Genomic DNA, 17,655 nt, shown 5'->3' on the forward strand with positions numbered 1-17,655 from the left:
CATCTTGGATATTGGATATTGCATATGTATAGTTGTTCTCGGTCTCGTAGTCGTACTGAGTCAGTACTGGTAAAGTTCCGTACTGGAGCACGCTTTTTATACAATTTTGTGGTAATGTGATCACATGATTAATGTCACATAAGAAGACAAGGCATTGCTGGATTAATTAACAAGAATATGTTTCTTTATTAAAACAAAACGTGTCGCGTGCCCAGAAGATCAAAGTGACACGCGTACACCGTCCGTCACTCAAAAGAAATAACCGGCACTAATTGGCGACCTCTATTGTCTTCCGGCACCACACAGTAAACATAATGTAAATATTTAACCCATTTAAAAAAACAAAAACAAAAACAAACGTTGTTTATCTAAGTCAGCAGACAACCATAATATTATTATTTTTACTATAATAAATATATGCACGGTGCATGGATTTACGTCACTTCATGACTCAAGGGACAACTAGCTATGTATGCAAGCAGGACTAAATACCCGGACATACACATGTATATTAGTTTGCACAGGCTGATACTATAAACATTCGAACATAAATCATGAGGACGAGTTTTGGTCAATTGTCCCTCCTTCTGTACTCATTGAATTACTTGTGTGCTCTGAGTTACTTTGTTACTTGTATGTGCTTCAATCATAGACAAAATGTCTATGCTGCAATTAACTTTTTTCTTTCAACAACCTCGCCGCTAGTTAGTCTGTTGTCGTCATTCAATTGTTTGCTACAATGTTTCTAAAGACGTGAGAACGATCCGACAAGGCCACAAAGACGTAACAGTAGTCATTCTATAGGCTTGACATAGACATATGTTTGTCCATCATGGCCTATGTCAATGGAGTGTGAATGATTACAACGAATAGAAAAAGCTATGACAGCTGTCTATCAATCGACTAAACTACGTCGACATGACATAAAAATTCATACAAACTCGGCATCGTTCGCAAAAACCCGAAACCATTGTATTTGTAAACGGTCGGCAACGCAGCTATCAGATAAAGTGAACAAATACTGATCGAGTTCTCTCTACCCATTCGCCTTGAAACGTAAACGGGTTGTACAATATACAATACAATACAATACAATAGATCTTTATTATCCCAGTATGGGCAATTCTTTGCGCGACAGTTAAACGTATAAAAAACTACACAAAATATTAAAATACTGTGACAGGATACATTAAAATAAATACAATAAATACGGCTAAAAATAAGGTACAGTAACATTAAAACATTGAAACAATGGGCTGCTATGCATTCCTGACTTGATTAAGAAAAGATATGGCTGTTGGAATAAATGAATATTTTGTTCTGTTTGTTCTAGTCCTTGGAACCCTAAAGCGCCGTCCTGATGGTAAAATGTCAAACTCTTGGTAAAGGGGGTGCTGACTATTCCTCAGTATGGAATTGGCTTTGTTCAGGACTTGTTTCCTGTACAGTGTGCTAAGGCTAGTTTGTTGAACACCAATAATTTTACTGCAGATATTAACTATTCTACCAAGCTTGTTTTTGTTTTGAACACTCAGATTACCAAACCAACAGATTAGTGAAAAACTTAAAATACTCTCAATAAATGATCTGTAAAAAAGATTTAACATCGTTTTATCAACTTTGAAGAAATTGAGCTTCCTTAAGAAAAATAAACGCTGCTGACCTTTACGTAAAATCATATCAGTGTTATTCTCCCATCTCAGTTTGTTGTCTAACATTGAACCCAGGTATTTATATTGCTCTACAACCTCCACTTCTTTTCCCTTTATGATTGTTGCTTCAGGCTGTGGTGCATCTCTCCTAAAATCTATACACATATCCTTGGTCTTATCAACATTCAGTTAAAGAAATGAACTGTCACACCACTTAACAAAATCATCAACTATAGGCCCATGGTCATTTTCATGGTTCTGGAGCAAACTGACAATGGCTGAATCATCTGCAAACTTGACTATGTGTCTATCATCATGTTGACTTCTGCAGTCATCAGTGTACAAGATATACAATAGTGGTGACAGTACACAACCTTGAGGGGAGCCTGTAGATGACATACAAATGTCAGACAAAGTGCCATTTACTCGAACTTGTTGGGATCTATTAGTTAAAAAATCTAAAATCCATCCAACTACCTTGCAGTTGACATTAAAACGTGACAACAATTTTTGAGTTAAAATATGTGGTTGGATTGTGTTAAAAGCTGAAGAAAAGTCAACAAATAGTACCCGGGCATGTGTTTTGTTACCTTCAATATGCTTATTAATGAAATTTAAAAGGGTCAAAGTGGCATCCTCCACCCCCCTACCCGCTCTGTACGCAAACTGCAATGGGTCCAACATGGCCTGTGTTTTGTCTAGAATATGACTCTTGATAATTTTTTCAAAGGACTTCATCACAAGTGATGTCAGAGCCACTGGTCTAAAATCATTTAGAACTTTAGGATTAACTTTCTTTGCCACGGGGACAACAGTGGCCTGCTTCCACAAATTGGGTATTGTTTGTTGGTCAAGGGACAACTGGAAAATAAAATGGAAAATACTACATAACTGATTTGCACATGATTTGAGGACATGACCACTTATACTATCAGGACCTGGGCTTTTCCTAGTTTTGGAACTTTTCAATGACTTGCGTACATCATCCAATTCAATCAACACCCGTTCATTGGTGATAACTCCCTCTCTGATATTACTCTGTTCCATACTAAAGTCATGAATATCAAATCTGCAGTAAAACTTATTTAGTACATCCGCAAATTCTTTGTCTGATTTGTTTTCCCATTTAATGCTATCCCCATTCCCCTTATTCTTTAAACCTGCCATAATTTTCATACCATCCCAAGCTGATGTCAAAGATCCAGAGCTCAATTTATTTTCAATTTTATCCTTGAACTTCTCCTTAGCTTTCCTAATTTCAGATATGACCTCTCTCTGAACTTCTTTATATTTACCTAAGTTGCCCTCCTTAAACACTCTCTTCTTTTTGTTAAGCAAAAATTTCAGGGATTTTGTAACCCAAGGTTTGTCATTTGGATAAATCTTACAAAGTTTAAGTGGCACTAAGTTACCCTCACAAAAAGAAATATAGCTGCTAACAACATCAGTAAGTTCGTTGATGTCCTGACAAGAGTTTTTAAACAAGTCCCATACATGGTTTTGATGCGAAGTTGTGTATCAATCGACCAGATCGCGGTAAAACTTCAAGCAAACTTGCTTCAGAATAGGGCGACATCATGAAATTAAAAGACAAGTTACATGTACATTGTAATGAAAATTGCAAAAAAGTCGGAATGATCGTCCGTACTCATGGACTAAGGTTGTACTTCAACTTCAAGTTGACCTATAAACACGGCACGTGTCAGTGGTTTTCATCATTACTCGGTTTAGTAACAGGAGATACTACGTAGTAATCTGAAAAAATACCGTAATTTGTTTTACGAATGTGGCCGTAATGTTTCGATCGTGGGAAAGCACTGTCTCAAAATTGCGTATTCTAACCCATAACCATTGTTTACCACATGGGGCGAAACCACCAAACCACTGGGGCGAAACGACTAAGTAGGTGCGAACTGGCAATGGGGCGAACTGGTTATGGGGCGAAACGACCAGACACCTATACGTTAATGACGTAACTAGTTTAAGTGTTCTTTCAAGCAGAACTCTCACTAATACATCCATGGTTACATGTATAATTTCCACAATTTTAGATTGTACATATGTAATACTAAGTTTTCCTGCTATGGATGGATGGATGGATGTACTTTATTAACATGAATCCTAAACTTATAAACATGATTAATACATACATACATACATACATACATACATACATACATACATACATACACACATATACACAAACAAACAAACATATACTTACACTTACATACACACTTACTCATGTATATATAATACATGGTGAAGAGTACAGATGTATGCTGTAAGCTTATTGTCATGGTGGAAATGCAAATTGTGTGAGATCAGAGATCACTATGTATCAAAATTTCAAAAGCTGCCACATTTGAGTTGAAGACATACACCCCTTTATTATTAATACAAGATAAACAAGATAGGAGTAAAAAATGAAATAACATATGACACAATGACTTCAAAATCTCACTGCTGTACCGTTTCTGACCATGGAGATTTAGAGTGTAGCTGTTTTATTTTGCAACAGCACCCTCTATGACAGGAATGATAAAGTATCAATGAACATGTGTTGTTTTCCCAACATAGATGGCGCTATTGCAATTTTTTGCTCTGACATGGTGCTTAGGTTATCTCTATCCACATCTGCACATATATCAAACATGAATACTTCTAAACTCTGAATCTCAATTTTTACAAACCAGTATAGTATACATTATCATGAGATATAAGTCTAGATGCTATATGTGGCTTCAAATCTCAAGATCTCTCTCCACCCTGTCTAGCTCAATGACAAAACATGACTTAAATCATGCAAATAAGTCACTAAACCCCCAACTGTTAGAATGGTATGAATATTGTACAGTTAGCATCCTTGATATCACAAATATACCATATTTGGACATATAACTGTCCCTGATAAACACTAACTTATCATTGGGCAGAATTCTGTGATTGATCAACAAAGACATGATGTTAATGACTGTGGGTGGCTTCTTTTGAATCTCAAATTTCATCTCTGTATCTCTCTGAGCTAGACGTGAGAAAAGATTTTAAAGCCATGGATAGGACTTCTACAATTGCAATGAAAAGTTGAAACTAATTACATCATAATTTATGTTAATACCTATATATACATATTAAAGCAATAATTTGAAAAAAATAATACAACTCTGAATATGACATTGAACATATGTACATTGTAGCCTTCAGTAACCTATCCATTTATGAATATTTTGCTCATAATTTACATACATAATTATTCAAATGGGAATTAGACAGGTGGACATCTACCTATCTTCCCTAGGTACTTTAGTAGGTTTCCCTACAGGATGGTTTCATGAAGGGTAGTAAGTACATACAATAATGGAGTTCTCTCAGTATGTGGTGTGGGCTCCCCCACAACAGCGCCCTCATTGGGGTGGTTACCACAAATATTGTAGATGGGTATTTTATAATACTGTACTCTTTGACTAAAATAGCACAAGGTAATGAATTTAATGTATGTTCTGCTAAATTTTAAGGGGTTCCAAAACTTGGCTAACTCACCAATATGCACACGAGAACATTACTACAAACACAATATATTTACTGTGCACATCAGAATGGTTAGGTCAGAGTAAGGCTACAGTGTAAATTTGTGTGTTCATATCTAAGGCACCATCATGTACTTTTTTACCATTAAATTCATACAAAACCATTTTCACTACATTTCTGTTTAGGTAATTTTTGCAATTATTCATTTCACACTCTTTCAGTATATGACCAAATTGATACATATCGCCATAAACATAGTCTGGTTCAGTCTAATTGCATCACACAACAAACATCACATTCATTGAACATTTTTTTGAAAAAAATTCCAATGTCATCACTATGCAATTCATTTCAAATCTTACAAGGTCTTACTAGATCAATACATTTACATCCATTCATGTGGGGAAACTTCACAATTCAGTCACTAAATTCAACTCTAACATCTATGTGTTCCCTTTGGGCTTATTTTATACACTTTTTATAGTTCAGTTTACATGAAATTCACCTGCTTTTAGCACATAACATAGTTTCAAAACAGATACTATGTATGAATAACTTCAGAGAATAAAACATCTCAAAATCTATCCACTTTTCTAGCCTAACTCACTCCACGATACTAGGGTTTCAAATCCAGGTAACAATTACTGACAATGGATTACATGGGCTCAATATCTTTATCTGGACCAAATTGTTCAATATATAGCTCTCTCCCAGACAAAAGTTTCCACAGGTAAATATTAATCTAGATCCACACTACACATATGCCATTGTAGAATTTTTTTTCCAATTACACTCATATAATTTGGTCTAAAGTTTCACTCCTGGATGCTGACAATCATGCAGCTGTGATGCGATGCTTATCTCAATAACATTCACAATATATCTATACTTTTCTGATGTTATTAGAAAGACCACAGCTTATTCTTTAATAATTTTGCTGATTTCCATACCATAAATTGCAAACTTGGATATATATACATATATGTTAAGCATTATCAAATAATAGACTACATATGCTCTTGAGTAAGTAAAATGTAAATGCACAAACAAATATACACGTGTGCAAAAATGGTCAGATTATAGAAAAAGAGACCCTTGAATGAATATCACAAATGTCTTTATCAAAATAGTTTTCAATTTTGGGGAGGAAACTTTAATTTTAAAGAACTTGAAGCTGGATGTGAGCAAACCCATAAAACATCAACTTTTTGAATTTATGGTTTAAAATTCAGTAATACTTAGTTGAATTGTAAATGATATTTTTTTAATTCCTGTACTAGCTGTATCTGGAGTATTATTTTATCAGACAATTAAAAATGTATTTACTGAAAATTGTTAAAATACCAATAATTGGACATTGTGCAATGTCAAATAGAGGTCAATTGTAGGCACTAATTTTTGGGTACATAGCCACAAATAAACTTGGATACATTGCACCAAGCTGTATGATGTACTGTTACACACTATATGTTTACCCACAGCAGTAATGCAAAACTGTTCAATGTGAAAAGGTATAATAATTAAGTCATATTAACTAATGAAACAGTATCAAAAACAGTTTTCTAGTTTGCAGCTAGTACAGGTTAACAGTTCAATTGTCCACTTATACATCTGTATACACTGCATATTGTTGTTGCTATTTGCTATCTTGAAATAATAATGTACAGTACATGCTATGTTATCAGAGTTCAAGATTTTGAAAAGACATCTAGAAATTCAACAAGGGTCAAAATTTGTATAGTGAGGAAGGAACTAAGTTAGAGAAGGCAAGATAAATGCATATTTATGCATACATTATAGCATGTCAAAGGTCACTCTTGGTGACCTCAAAGGTCATACATCCTGGAACCACAGTTAAGTGAAAAGATTATGGACTGAAGTCTAACATCAAATTATGAAACTGTAACAAATTGTTTACAGGACAATATAAAATATTGTTTTGCAAATTTATGACTACAGTTAGATAATTTCATTTTGAGCTAAATCATCACAAGTTTGTAAGTGTCAAGTGAGTAAACACAAACCATACGTTTTTTTAAAAAGCTATGTGTACAAATCATTCCCACAGACAGTGCAAACAGGTTGCATGACCTTTGAAATACAGCTGACGAGTTCATTTCTTCTCAGGATATGGATACTCCTGTTTTTCAGGGTATGGGTATCCATTCTGGGGCTCTCCTGGAAAAACAAAGAAATGCAAGATTGTTAGGATATATTTGTTATTCTACTCAATTATTTTTCAATCTTAAAACATTCTATTTTTAATCTCTTCATTTTTGACTGACATGAGATTATCATATCATACACTAAGCATTCATGATCACAGGAGTAAGTGGAAATTGACTTGATATTTGTTTCAGATAAAAACAGATCTTCACTACCCTGTCCCTCTTATAACCTGAAAGGGGAATTAAAAATTTGGCAAGAACTAAAATACTATATATGGGTCTTAAAATGTACAAAAAAAATACTTTTATGTGTCTTTCTATTTCCCAGGGTTTCTATTTGCACCATGCAGAGTAATCTGGAGGTGTAAATCGTAACGATACTATATAGGAACTAGACTGTGAATGGAGGTGTAAATTGTAACGATACTGTATAGGAACTAGACTGTGAGTGGAGGTGTAAATCGTAACGATACCATATAGGAACTAGACTAGCCTACATGCAGAGAGGCTCCCAGAAATACAGACTGCATAATATTAATCCTAAATACAGTTATGATAGTTTCAGTCACATGTAATTGTCCTTTAATGACTCTGAGAACCTCTACAGCATTGATAATTTGATACACATACTGTGAACCAAATTATCATCATTGATGATGGTCTCAGGTATTGTTTCCATGATGGGTGTCACTAAGCAACCAAATTGAAGATAGCCTTTACAAATATGTATATCAGCACATTAACATCTAAGCCCCAAAGACTTCAACAAGGCCAGTAGGGGAAGAATTGGCAACCTTAGCTTGTCTGATTTACAACAACACATCAACAACCACCTGTACATTACATTCAGACAATTATTTCTCATGAACACACACTACGTTACTTGAATGAACTACCTGATTTCATCATAGAACTTTCAACGTTAAAGCAATTCAAGGAGGACATCGAAAGAAAATAACTTGTTAGAATCTTATAGTATTACACATATAAGAGTAGAATACACATGTAGGTGTTGTCAGTAGCACTCTTGTAGAGTATGCTTTGATTTAAATTATTAGATATCAATATCTGCTAATCTACTCTCTACCTTACAATTACTAGCACTTTTTTAAAAAGACTATTATACATACCATTGTATGGAGGTGGGGCTTCACCAGGATATCCTACAAATTAGAGAAATTGAATTAAAAGTACTTGATTAATAATTAACAATAATAGCTTATTTTCTTTGAAGTACCTTCTATGTTGAATGTCATGATCATATTGCTGTACAATCATTACTACTGGCACATACCTATAGTGTCACAAGAGCCCTACATATATATTATCCTGAACTCGAGAAAGCAAGAATCTAATTGCACCCTTTGTAAGTAGTTATTAAGTACTGTATCTACAGATGACAGCCTCTATAGTATTCTTCCAGGGTGCATAAATTAACTTCATACTTACTTACTTACTTATTTACTTATAAGGTAATTTGTTACTGTACTTAAACATGTTGAGTTAAACTGTTAACAATTGTTTATTTTCTAACCAATAATCAACATTTCAACTTCACTACTTCTACATCCCCACTGTGCATGGCACCTAAGTATGTAATTGTTTCTTCTGCATTAGAAGTTTTCCGAGGGTGTGTATTAAATGTCATGTTACATGAGTGAAACACCAAGCCTGCATATAGCTGTACATGTACTTAACATTTGCCTATTTTCTCAACAAGTTTATTCATGTATTCAATTTATTGTGTTTTACGCACTGGATATTACAGTGGCCATATGGATGAGAATTGGGTATATATTTTGGATTTTTAATTGAAAAAACGACCTCACAGAAAGACAATGTGTAGTATATTGTTGTAATTCAATAAATTGCAAAACTTTAAAAACAAAGAGTGTAAAACGTTTGTTAGTGTACATAAAATAACAAACTGTTTACACATTTGCATATTTTTGCAATTTATTGAGTTGACTTGGTATATGTTCTTTCAAATTGTTTTTTCAAGAAGAAAAACATAATAAAATTGTTCTATAGATTAAAATTCCAAAATAAAGACACAATTCTAATGGCCACTTTAATACTGGGACTTCCGTTACAGACGGTACATGTATATTTGACAGGGAGATGATCATAAGGGGACCACACATTAGTACAACCATACCAAGATGTACAAAAACATGTACTCATTAAAGTACATGACAGTGCATGAGGTCTTACGTACCTGGGTAGGTTGGGGGTTGTTTTGGGTATAATTCACCATCTGTTGGGTACTCAGGGGGCTGTGTAGAGTATTGCGGGGGTTGTGCAGGGTACTGAGGGGGTTTTGTTGGATAAGCTTGGTAACCTGGCATAGAGTAGATGTTCGTCTGTGGTGCTTGACCTGGGATCATAGTTGTATTAACCCCCATGGTGAAACCTTCTGGTGGGGCAACAGTTCCAGTAGGATAAGTCAAAGGTTTGGTGCTGGAATGCTGAAAAAGATAACATTGGATAAAATAATACTTGGTATACATTTGTTCATCATGGGATTTTGACATCAGATCGATATCTCATGCTTCAACTCTTAATTGATGTCTGTATATTTTAATTAATACATGTCAAGTGGTTTAAGAGATAAAGGGAATGTGACAACAAAAGAGACTCTAGTAGTAGCACCCCCTGGATTATTCAAGACGAATAATCCAATTCCTTTTAAAACATGTTGAAAAAGAATAAACATGAATTGTGCAAACGAATTGTGATGTAACTGGCACACAGACCTCAAATATCTGTTGTCAGATTTTGTGATTAGAGATTCTATGGCCAAGCCACAGCAACCAGGGTATTAATATTAATAATGCATCAACTCTTAAGTTATATGGTTTTGTTAACATTAACGTAAGTGGCGAAATAGAGTCATTCATCTTTTTCTCTTTCTAGAAAAGTAGGATTTTTAGTCAAGGTCAAAATGACACTTTTTTTTCCTTCAATTTTTTAAATTAATTTTCTAACAATCACACATATACAATACAAAAAAAAGACTGACATAAATTGTATAATTTTACAGATGAAATGTTTGTTTTACTAGTAAATACAAAAATAGATTAAATATTTGAAAATTTAATGAGAATTTCGAAATCTATTGAATATGAAAGCAAATACAAATTAGCAAAGACAAATATCAATTTTAAAAAGTCCCAACTAAGTCGCAACAAATTAAAAAACAAAGTGAATTTAATTCATGCTTTTTTGTGTTTTATTTCTACAGATATTGAAAAAAATGTGTCAATTCATTTGTCACTTGTCAGACTGCATAACTAACTCAACATAAACAACATGATGTATATTCGTGATAATTAAAACAGTGTATGCTGGCTTGTACTTTAAACTCCATAGCAAATGCCGACCATATATATTATGTATTAAATGACTAGTATACTATTAACTACAATAACTCTATCATTCTAATATATGAAAACTTACATGATAAACTTGCATCTTTTGTCCAGAGTGGGGTCCAAAAAACATACATGAGACACTGGTTTTACAGTGGGCATTTTCTGCTTTGAAGTGAGCAACCTGTGCCCTACTATGGTGGTGGTTGGCACAGGCCTATAGGAGTGATGAGAAAAGAACAATTGATTATTATAAGTCAATAAGTGCGTTAGCATACATACATACACACATACGCATGTATGTATGTATGTACGTACATACATGTATGCATGCATGCACACACATAAATACATACACCCCACATAAACACAACATACACACATATATAAATATATACACACACACACATACACGCATACATACTGTATATATATACACACACATACACACGCATGCACACACGCACACACACACACACACACACACACACATACATACATACATACATACATACATACATACATATTACTTTGAAAGTATCATATCAAAATCTTCACTTTTTTGTACACTGTTGAAAATATTAATGCAATCAAATAACACTATAATGTGGCCTTGGAAGTACCATCACCTGCTGAGTACCTCTACTAATAAAAGTTGCACAGGTAACAACCAAGTACATGTAGGTAATTCTTCCTAATGAGTGGCATCAACATATTTACTTACAAAGGAGACAAGTCCAGTCACCTTAGGCAAAGTCTGTTTTCATACTTCACCAAACTATCACAAAAGGGGTATTCTGATGGACATTCCATTGGTTTTTGGACAAAGCAAATTTTAAAAAAAATTAAAGCAATTAAAAAGATAAAACAAAATAAAATCTTGACCTACCTACCCTATTCTCTGAGGCCATGTTATCGGAAACACACAATTTTAAATTTTGTTTGCCTTACTAGCAAGCATGCGTTTTTTATTTATTTATTTTTAAAACATTCTGTTTAGCCTATACCAAATAAAATTAGCAATACAAATTGAAAATTTGACTTTCTGCTGCAGGGAAATATTTGTCCATCTATATTTAGTCATTTGTATCATCTTAGAAAAATATTATTAATTCAATCTGCAGATTTTGTTAATATAAACATAGATATCACAAATGAGAATACAATAATAATGATATCTGTAATGTGTAATGTCTGAATTATCAAACAATTATCAAAAGTTACACCATTTTCTATTGGTCTATTGTGTGTTTAGTTACCTGCATCCTAATTGGTTGGCTGTTCAGCTAATTAGTGTCATACCTCCACATAAGAAATCAGTTACATTGTACTTCACCAATGCACTATACATTTGCTCCTGATGTGACATAACTTTTTAAGGGGAGTGAAAATTAATGTGACATAACTTTTTAAGGGGAGTGAAAACCCCAAACGGAAGAGTGAAATTTGCAATTCTCCTTTGTAAAAGTCAAACAATGTGTCTTTGTATTCACTTTTGTCTGTAAAAACTACACTTGGTAATTGCGCAATCATCAATCAAGCTATTGACTGTCACCATATAGAGGAAAACATTGAGGCTGGAAACAACTTGGTTTTCTGTGAGAATAAACCCTTATGTTAGGAAGTGTTTCTGCTGTGCCATTTCTAACCTTTCGAGATCATGTACTTTTTCAAACCTGGTCCACTTTTTTCAAAAGTTAAATTTGTACGAATCATTTGTTTTTTGTTAAGTACAATTGTGATGACGTAAATTGATGAGGCAAAAAATAAAAAAATGTTTGCTTACGATAACATGACTTCAAAAAATAGGGTATGTAGATCAGATTTTATACTTCTTTTTTTTTCAATTTGGTGTCGCTTCAACCCATAGACAAGATACTCATTGGTTACAATACTTCTGTGATAGTTTGATGAAGTGTAAAAGAAGTAAATGAAGACATTCATATGTGAAGTAGACAAACATATGCAGACTGTACATTATGAATTCAACTTGCATTTTTGAAAGAATCGATTCCTCTGGAATGGGATTTAAAAAAAAATTACCATAAAAATATACTTTGGCAAGAAAATTTACACGGGTATAGAAGACGCGTTAGTACATTTTCACTATTTTACCTTTTATGAATGTAAAAAAATTGTTATGATCATCGGCTTAAACTGGGGTCGGTCGACTTGCCAGAAACACAATTTTTTTTTTATTTGGCCTGACTTGTTGATTCAATTTGGTAAATTGCCAATGAGGTATGTACTATTGATTAGGTACTTGACAACTTTCAAGTTCTGATAACATTTTCTTAGAATACAAATCCCTTTCACTTTTCTGAGATTTCATAGTGATCTTATTAAGATTTATGAGTCCCAAGTGAGGTTGGTTAGGGGTGGAGTTTTGGGGCACTGATTAAAATTTTCCAAAATCTGTTCAATTTTTAATAATTCTCTTTAATTTTAATGGCAAATTCTAGTTAAACCTCATACATGCTTCCATAACAAAAATACATTGTTAACACAAATTCTACAAATAGATTCTATGAATATCAACAGCATTCAAGACCCATCATTTAAATTGACCATGGTATAAAACCTTGTGAGCCCAGGCATTTTACCTTTTTACTGCCTCAATATAAAAAATAAAAAATCCCACAAACAATCAACAACGCTCAAACTCCCTGAAAATAAAACTCAAACCATCAACTAATTTCTTTGTGAAAAAAATATGAGTGTTTAATGTTCTTCAGTGTAGCTTTGAATGTGAGTTTCATTGCTTCATGCAAGGTAAACGAGTGAAGGATTAATTTATGTACTTGACTTGGTGTGCCAAAAAATGCACAAATTATGCGGGGGGGGGGGGTTAAGTTTTTCATTGTCTTGGATTAATTTGTTCTCTTGATTATTTAACAAAACACTATCTCAAACAACATGTCAATTACTAGTGTCCTTTCACACACATCAAATGTAAAACAAGCTATCATGCATAGCATTATTGATTGTCCTGATTGCGCATGCATACTTCTGGGCCAGCAAAGATGGGGTATTGGGTTTGTTGCATCATGATGAATAACACACAACTAAAAAAAGGCTGACCATCACATCTACCCACTCCTCCCCCACCACCCCCCACCCCCAGTTTGATGTTGACTATATATATGTTACAGGACCAACCACTAACAAAGGAAAGCATTTTTTCAATTGATTCCCAATATAACCTTTAATTAAGTTCCTGTTTGGTTTAGCATATATGACATATGTGCTTCAGTTTTTCGGTCAAATTAGAACAATATGTTGTATTTGAATACCCAAAATTTACCCATATATTCTGATGTTCAAATTTAAACTTGTTAAAAGTTGGATTCCAAGCAATTTATACCCCTAAAAAACGCATGAAAAAGTGATACAATTTACAGGTGAGGAAGTGCAAACTTAAGTACATAAGTGGTGTCAAAAATTATAAAAAGAGAGGGCTTACCTCAAAAATGGCTGCCTTAGTAAAGTTGCCTTTTGCTGCAGCATTTGCTGCCTTCAAGTTCATCTTTGCTTCTCTTTTCTCATGCCTGGCTTCTTGCTGGAAATATTAAATATACAATTTATTATATTACACTTTCAATTCGTCGGGTTATTAATAATATTTCATACAAAATATGGTTATACATTAAAAGCTACATATTAGCCACATCGTGTTGAAGCAATTGTTCTATTTGAATTATTTTCATGCTCTAACATTGCCATATATAGTCATTTTCCTTCAGCCCACCAGCGAATAAAATATATTAGTCTATAGTGAAGGCATAACAACGCGAAAACACTACAAATCTCGACAAAGACAGCGTACATCTTCTTTTTTTTTTACAGACGACGGCCAGCGCTCCACTCATTTCTCTACATTCATCTATATGCACGGAGCCGGGGGTCTTCCTGACATTTCTCGTATCTCATTTCTGCCATTATTCATAGTTGAGTAACATTTTTTTTTTAAATTAACCGAAACCTTTACGAATTATTTATTTACGAAGTGGGTGACATATTGAAGTTTTCTGTCTTTACATTTCAACTAAAATGTGCTACGTACACTGGGCCCTCCCTTGTGATATAATGTTATCGCTCCCTTACAAGATCCGGGATTAACACGGACACAAAACCGGAATCGATAGAGAAATCGAAGGTGATTATTCAACCGTTCACATCACGGCTAGATACACGTACCTTCAAAGCATGTTTTTCCTTACAGGCGTAGTATCGGTCCATGTTGACAAGCTCGTTGTTACTAGTATAAACTGATCGTGATTTCGAAATCTAAAGACGGTTCGATTCGTCAAAATCTAACAGGTTGGGACGATTGTTGTTTATGTCGACTCGCACTGTGTCTTTGCTGCTCGCTACTGTGTCACGAGACCGTAACACTGTATTCGCACACGCTGATTGGTCCAGCTCAAACGGATGACGTAGTTATTCAGCTATTTATAACTTGGCTACAAATCTTTATGCGATACACTTTATAAATATGTGAAACTTTGGCCACAGTGCACGTGATATATTAGTCCTGCTTGCTTACGGAGTAACTCAATTCTGACAATTGTCCCTCCTTGTGTCAGTAATACAGACTCGTGCACAGGGGCGTGTAATATTTCATAGATTGTTGTTTTCCAGGTCTACAGACTAAATATAACAACCTTTTGATTAATATATATTCCTATATGTAAGGGGAAGAGACTAATATTTTTCTTAGTAGTATAGAGATTGATACATTTGTAGCAGCAAGATTCGTACGATCTTTTCCTTAGAAAAACGGCATTCTAAGCAATAAGAAAACAACAATCTATGAAATATTACACGCCCCTGTGGACCCGTGCACCGTCTGCAAGCAGTACTAATGGGCTGTGCCGATTGTGATAGCAACTGAATATTGTTGCGAGATTGGTATGCACTCATACGGGCGTTCAACTTTGTCGTCATCATGCAGTCACTGGTTTTTATTTATGAGCTAATTTCTATTCCAGGATGGTAATATTCTTCTAGTCTAGGATGATCATAATACAAAATAATAACGTTATTAGGCGATATTAAAAAAATACCGTTGTCGGTGCACACACATAGTTCAAATTCAAAACAGTCAAAAAAAAAATTAAATATTTATTTTGCAAGGGGCGATATCAATACTACAAAAATTTAGTTATCCTATTTTGAGCTATTGATTTCACCCCTAACTAAATAGTAAGTGGCAAATCGATTTCACCGTGTCTTATTTCATGAATGTAACTTCGCGAACATTAATTACACATGTTACAAGAAGCTCGACTTTCCGAGAATTTGGAACAAATTGTCTAAAGTCACGCATGCGTCGTGACGTCAGAAAACACTGACGATGCCAGAAGGCCGGTGTCGTGCGCCAATTGGCCGGAAATTCTGTCGCACGTAACATAACAATATATGTGAAATTGTTTCCACTGCGACAAAATTTCCGATCAATATAATACTTTTACTCAAAGAACCATGCGATCTAATAATTAAAGGTAACTATATAGAAAATGGTATGATATTTTTCACTTTGCCCCTTTCATTTTCATTGCCACAAACTTTCCGACCGTCAGATCTACATTAACTCATAGCCAATGGCATTTATTCTATAGTAATTGGTATGTTTTGAAAGTTAATCGGAAATTCTGTTCAATTTGCCACCTTTTATTTCCATTGCGACACCATCAGATCTACACTAACTCACAGTCCATGACATTTACTCTATAGTGATGGGTATATTTTGAAAGTTGAATCGAAATATTAAATTCTGTTCAATTTCCCACCTTTTATTTCCAAGTTTCCGACCGATAACAATTCTTGCAGTTGCTACATTGGATCATATCGCTGTATGATTCCGGCATATTACAAAGATGGCAACTCAATAATAAAATAAATTATTTACTTCCTTTAGATCTATTAATAAGCTTGGTACATAACTTAGGAACTCCTTCATGGAACCCTCCTGTAAACATTGGACTAAGTGCTGCCTCATCTGCTACTCATCATATTTAATGTTGCCTATTTGATCTATCCTTCCAGCACAGAGTTCATATGTTTTTTGCAATTGCAAATAAGCCACAGTTATTGGAATATGGTGATTGTCTTTGAATATTCGGCATGGTTATGTTCAGCTTGGTGTCTTCAGCCTGGAACTGATATAAAATTGCGAGCTGACATTCCAGTTTGGCAGATGGTTTGTTGTACAGGCTGTCAAAGAGTGTTATCTTCTCACCAATGGATGATGACGTTACCCAATGAAATCCACCATTGTGCAAAATTTGGACAGAATTGACTGGTGCTTGTGTTAAAACTGCAGGTGTGCACCGGGCAGTATGTTTTGAAATCCTGGCACAGTTTGGTGAGGTACTTGGAAATTTGGTGCAAAACGAAGTTAAATTCATGAACTCAGACAGAACGTTTGCACAAATAAGCTTTCATCGTCATGTCTTCTTCATATAAAACGTGAAAAATAAAATATGCTACACACGACAACGTAATGGCCATTTGTGTACTTTTCTCCTTCTATTGCCCCCCCCCCCGAGTTGTGTAATGTGGTTGATACATGTACATTTACCGAATGTCTGCTTAGTACGTGGTCGTTTTATTTTGTATACAGTTCATACACATGCAAGCATTAAAAGAATTCCGCCTCTTGACATGCATATATACGATCACGTGACATCAACAACTTGCTACACACAAACACACGTGCACTCCGGATGACTATCCTTGGCTATATCGTAGAGTGTAAATTTGACCACAACCGACCCAACCAACAGTTAAACAGTTTTTGTTATATATAGAATTGCATGTGAAGTATGCCAGTGATGTTACAGTAAAAAAAGAAAAGAGAATTATATGTACCTTTTTTTTAAGTATATGGGGGGGGGGGGATATGCGAGTTACCGTACTTGAATAACCTACTCG

The 17,655-nt window shown here is 34.5% G+C and overlaps 1 protein-coding gene across 1 annotated transcript; it reads right to left on the reverse strand.

The window, feature by feature from the left end:
- Nucleotides 1–4,028: 4,028 nt before the first annotated feature.
- Nucleotides 4,029–15,094, reverse strand: LOC144448375 (uncharacterized). The gene is made up of 6 exons (XM_078138596.1): nucleotides 14,917–15,094; nucleotides 14,183–14,278; nucleotides 10,808–10,936; nucleotides 9,567–9,816; nucleotides 8,479–8,511; nucleotides 4,029–7,358 (listed from the first exon to the last, which is right to left on the reverse strand). Exons 1-6 carry the CDS (start codon nucleotides 14,956–14,958, stop codon nucleotides 7,294–7,296), a joined length of 615 nt encoding a protein of 204 aa, XP_077994722.1. The 5' UTR covers nucleotides 14,959–15,094; the 3' UTR covers nucleotides 4,029–7,293.
- Between the last annotated feature and the right edge of the window lie 2,561 nt (nucleotides 15,095–17,655).

Source organism: Glandiceps talaboti, chromosome 17 (genome assembly GCF_964340395.1).
Source record: "Glandiceps talaboti chromosome 17, keGlaTala1.1, whole genome shotgun sequence".
NCBI classification, from domain to species: domain Eukaryota; kingdom Metazoa; phylum Hemichordata; class Enteropneusta; family Spengelidae; genus Glandiceps; species Glandiceps talaboti.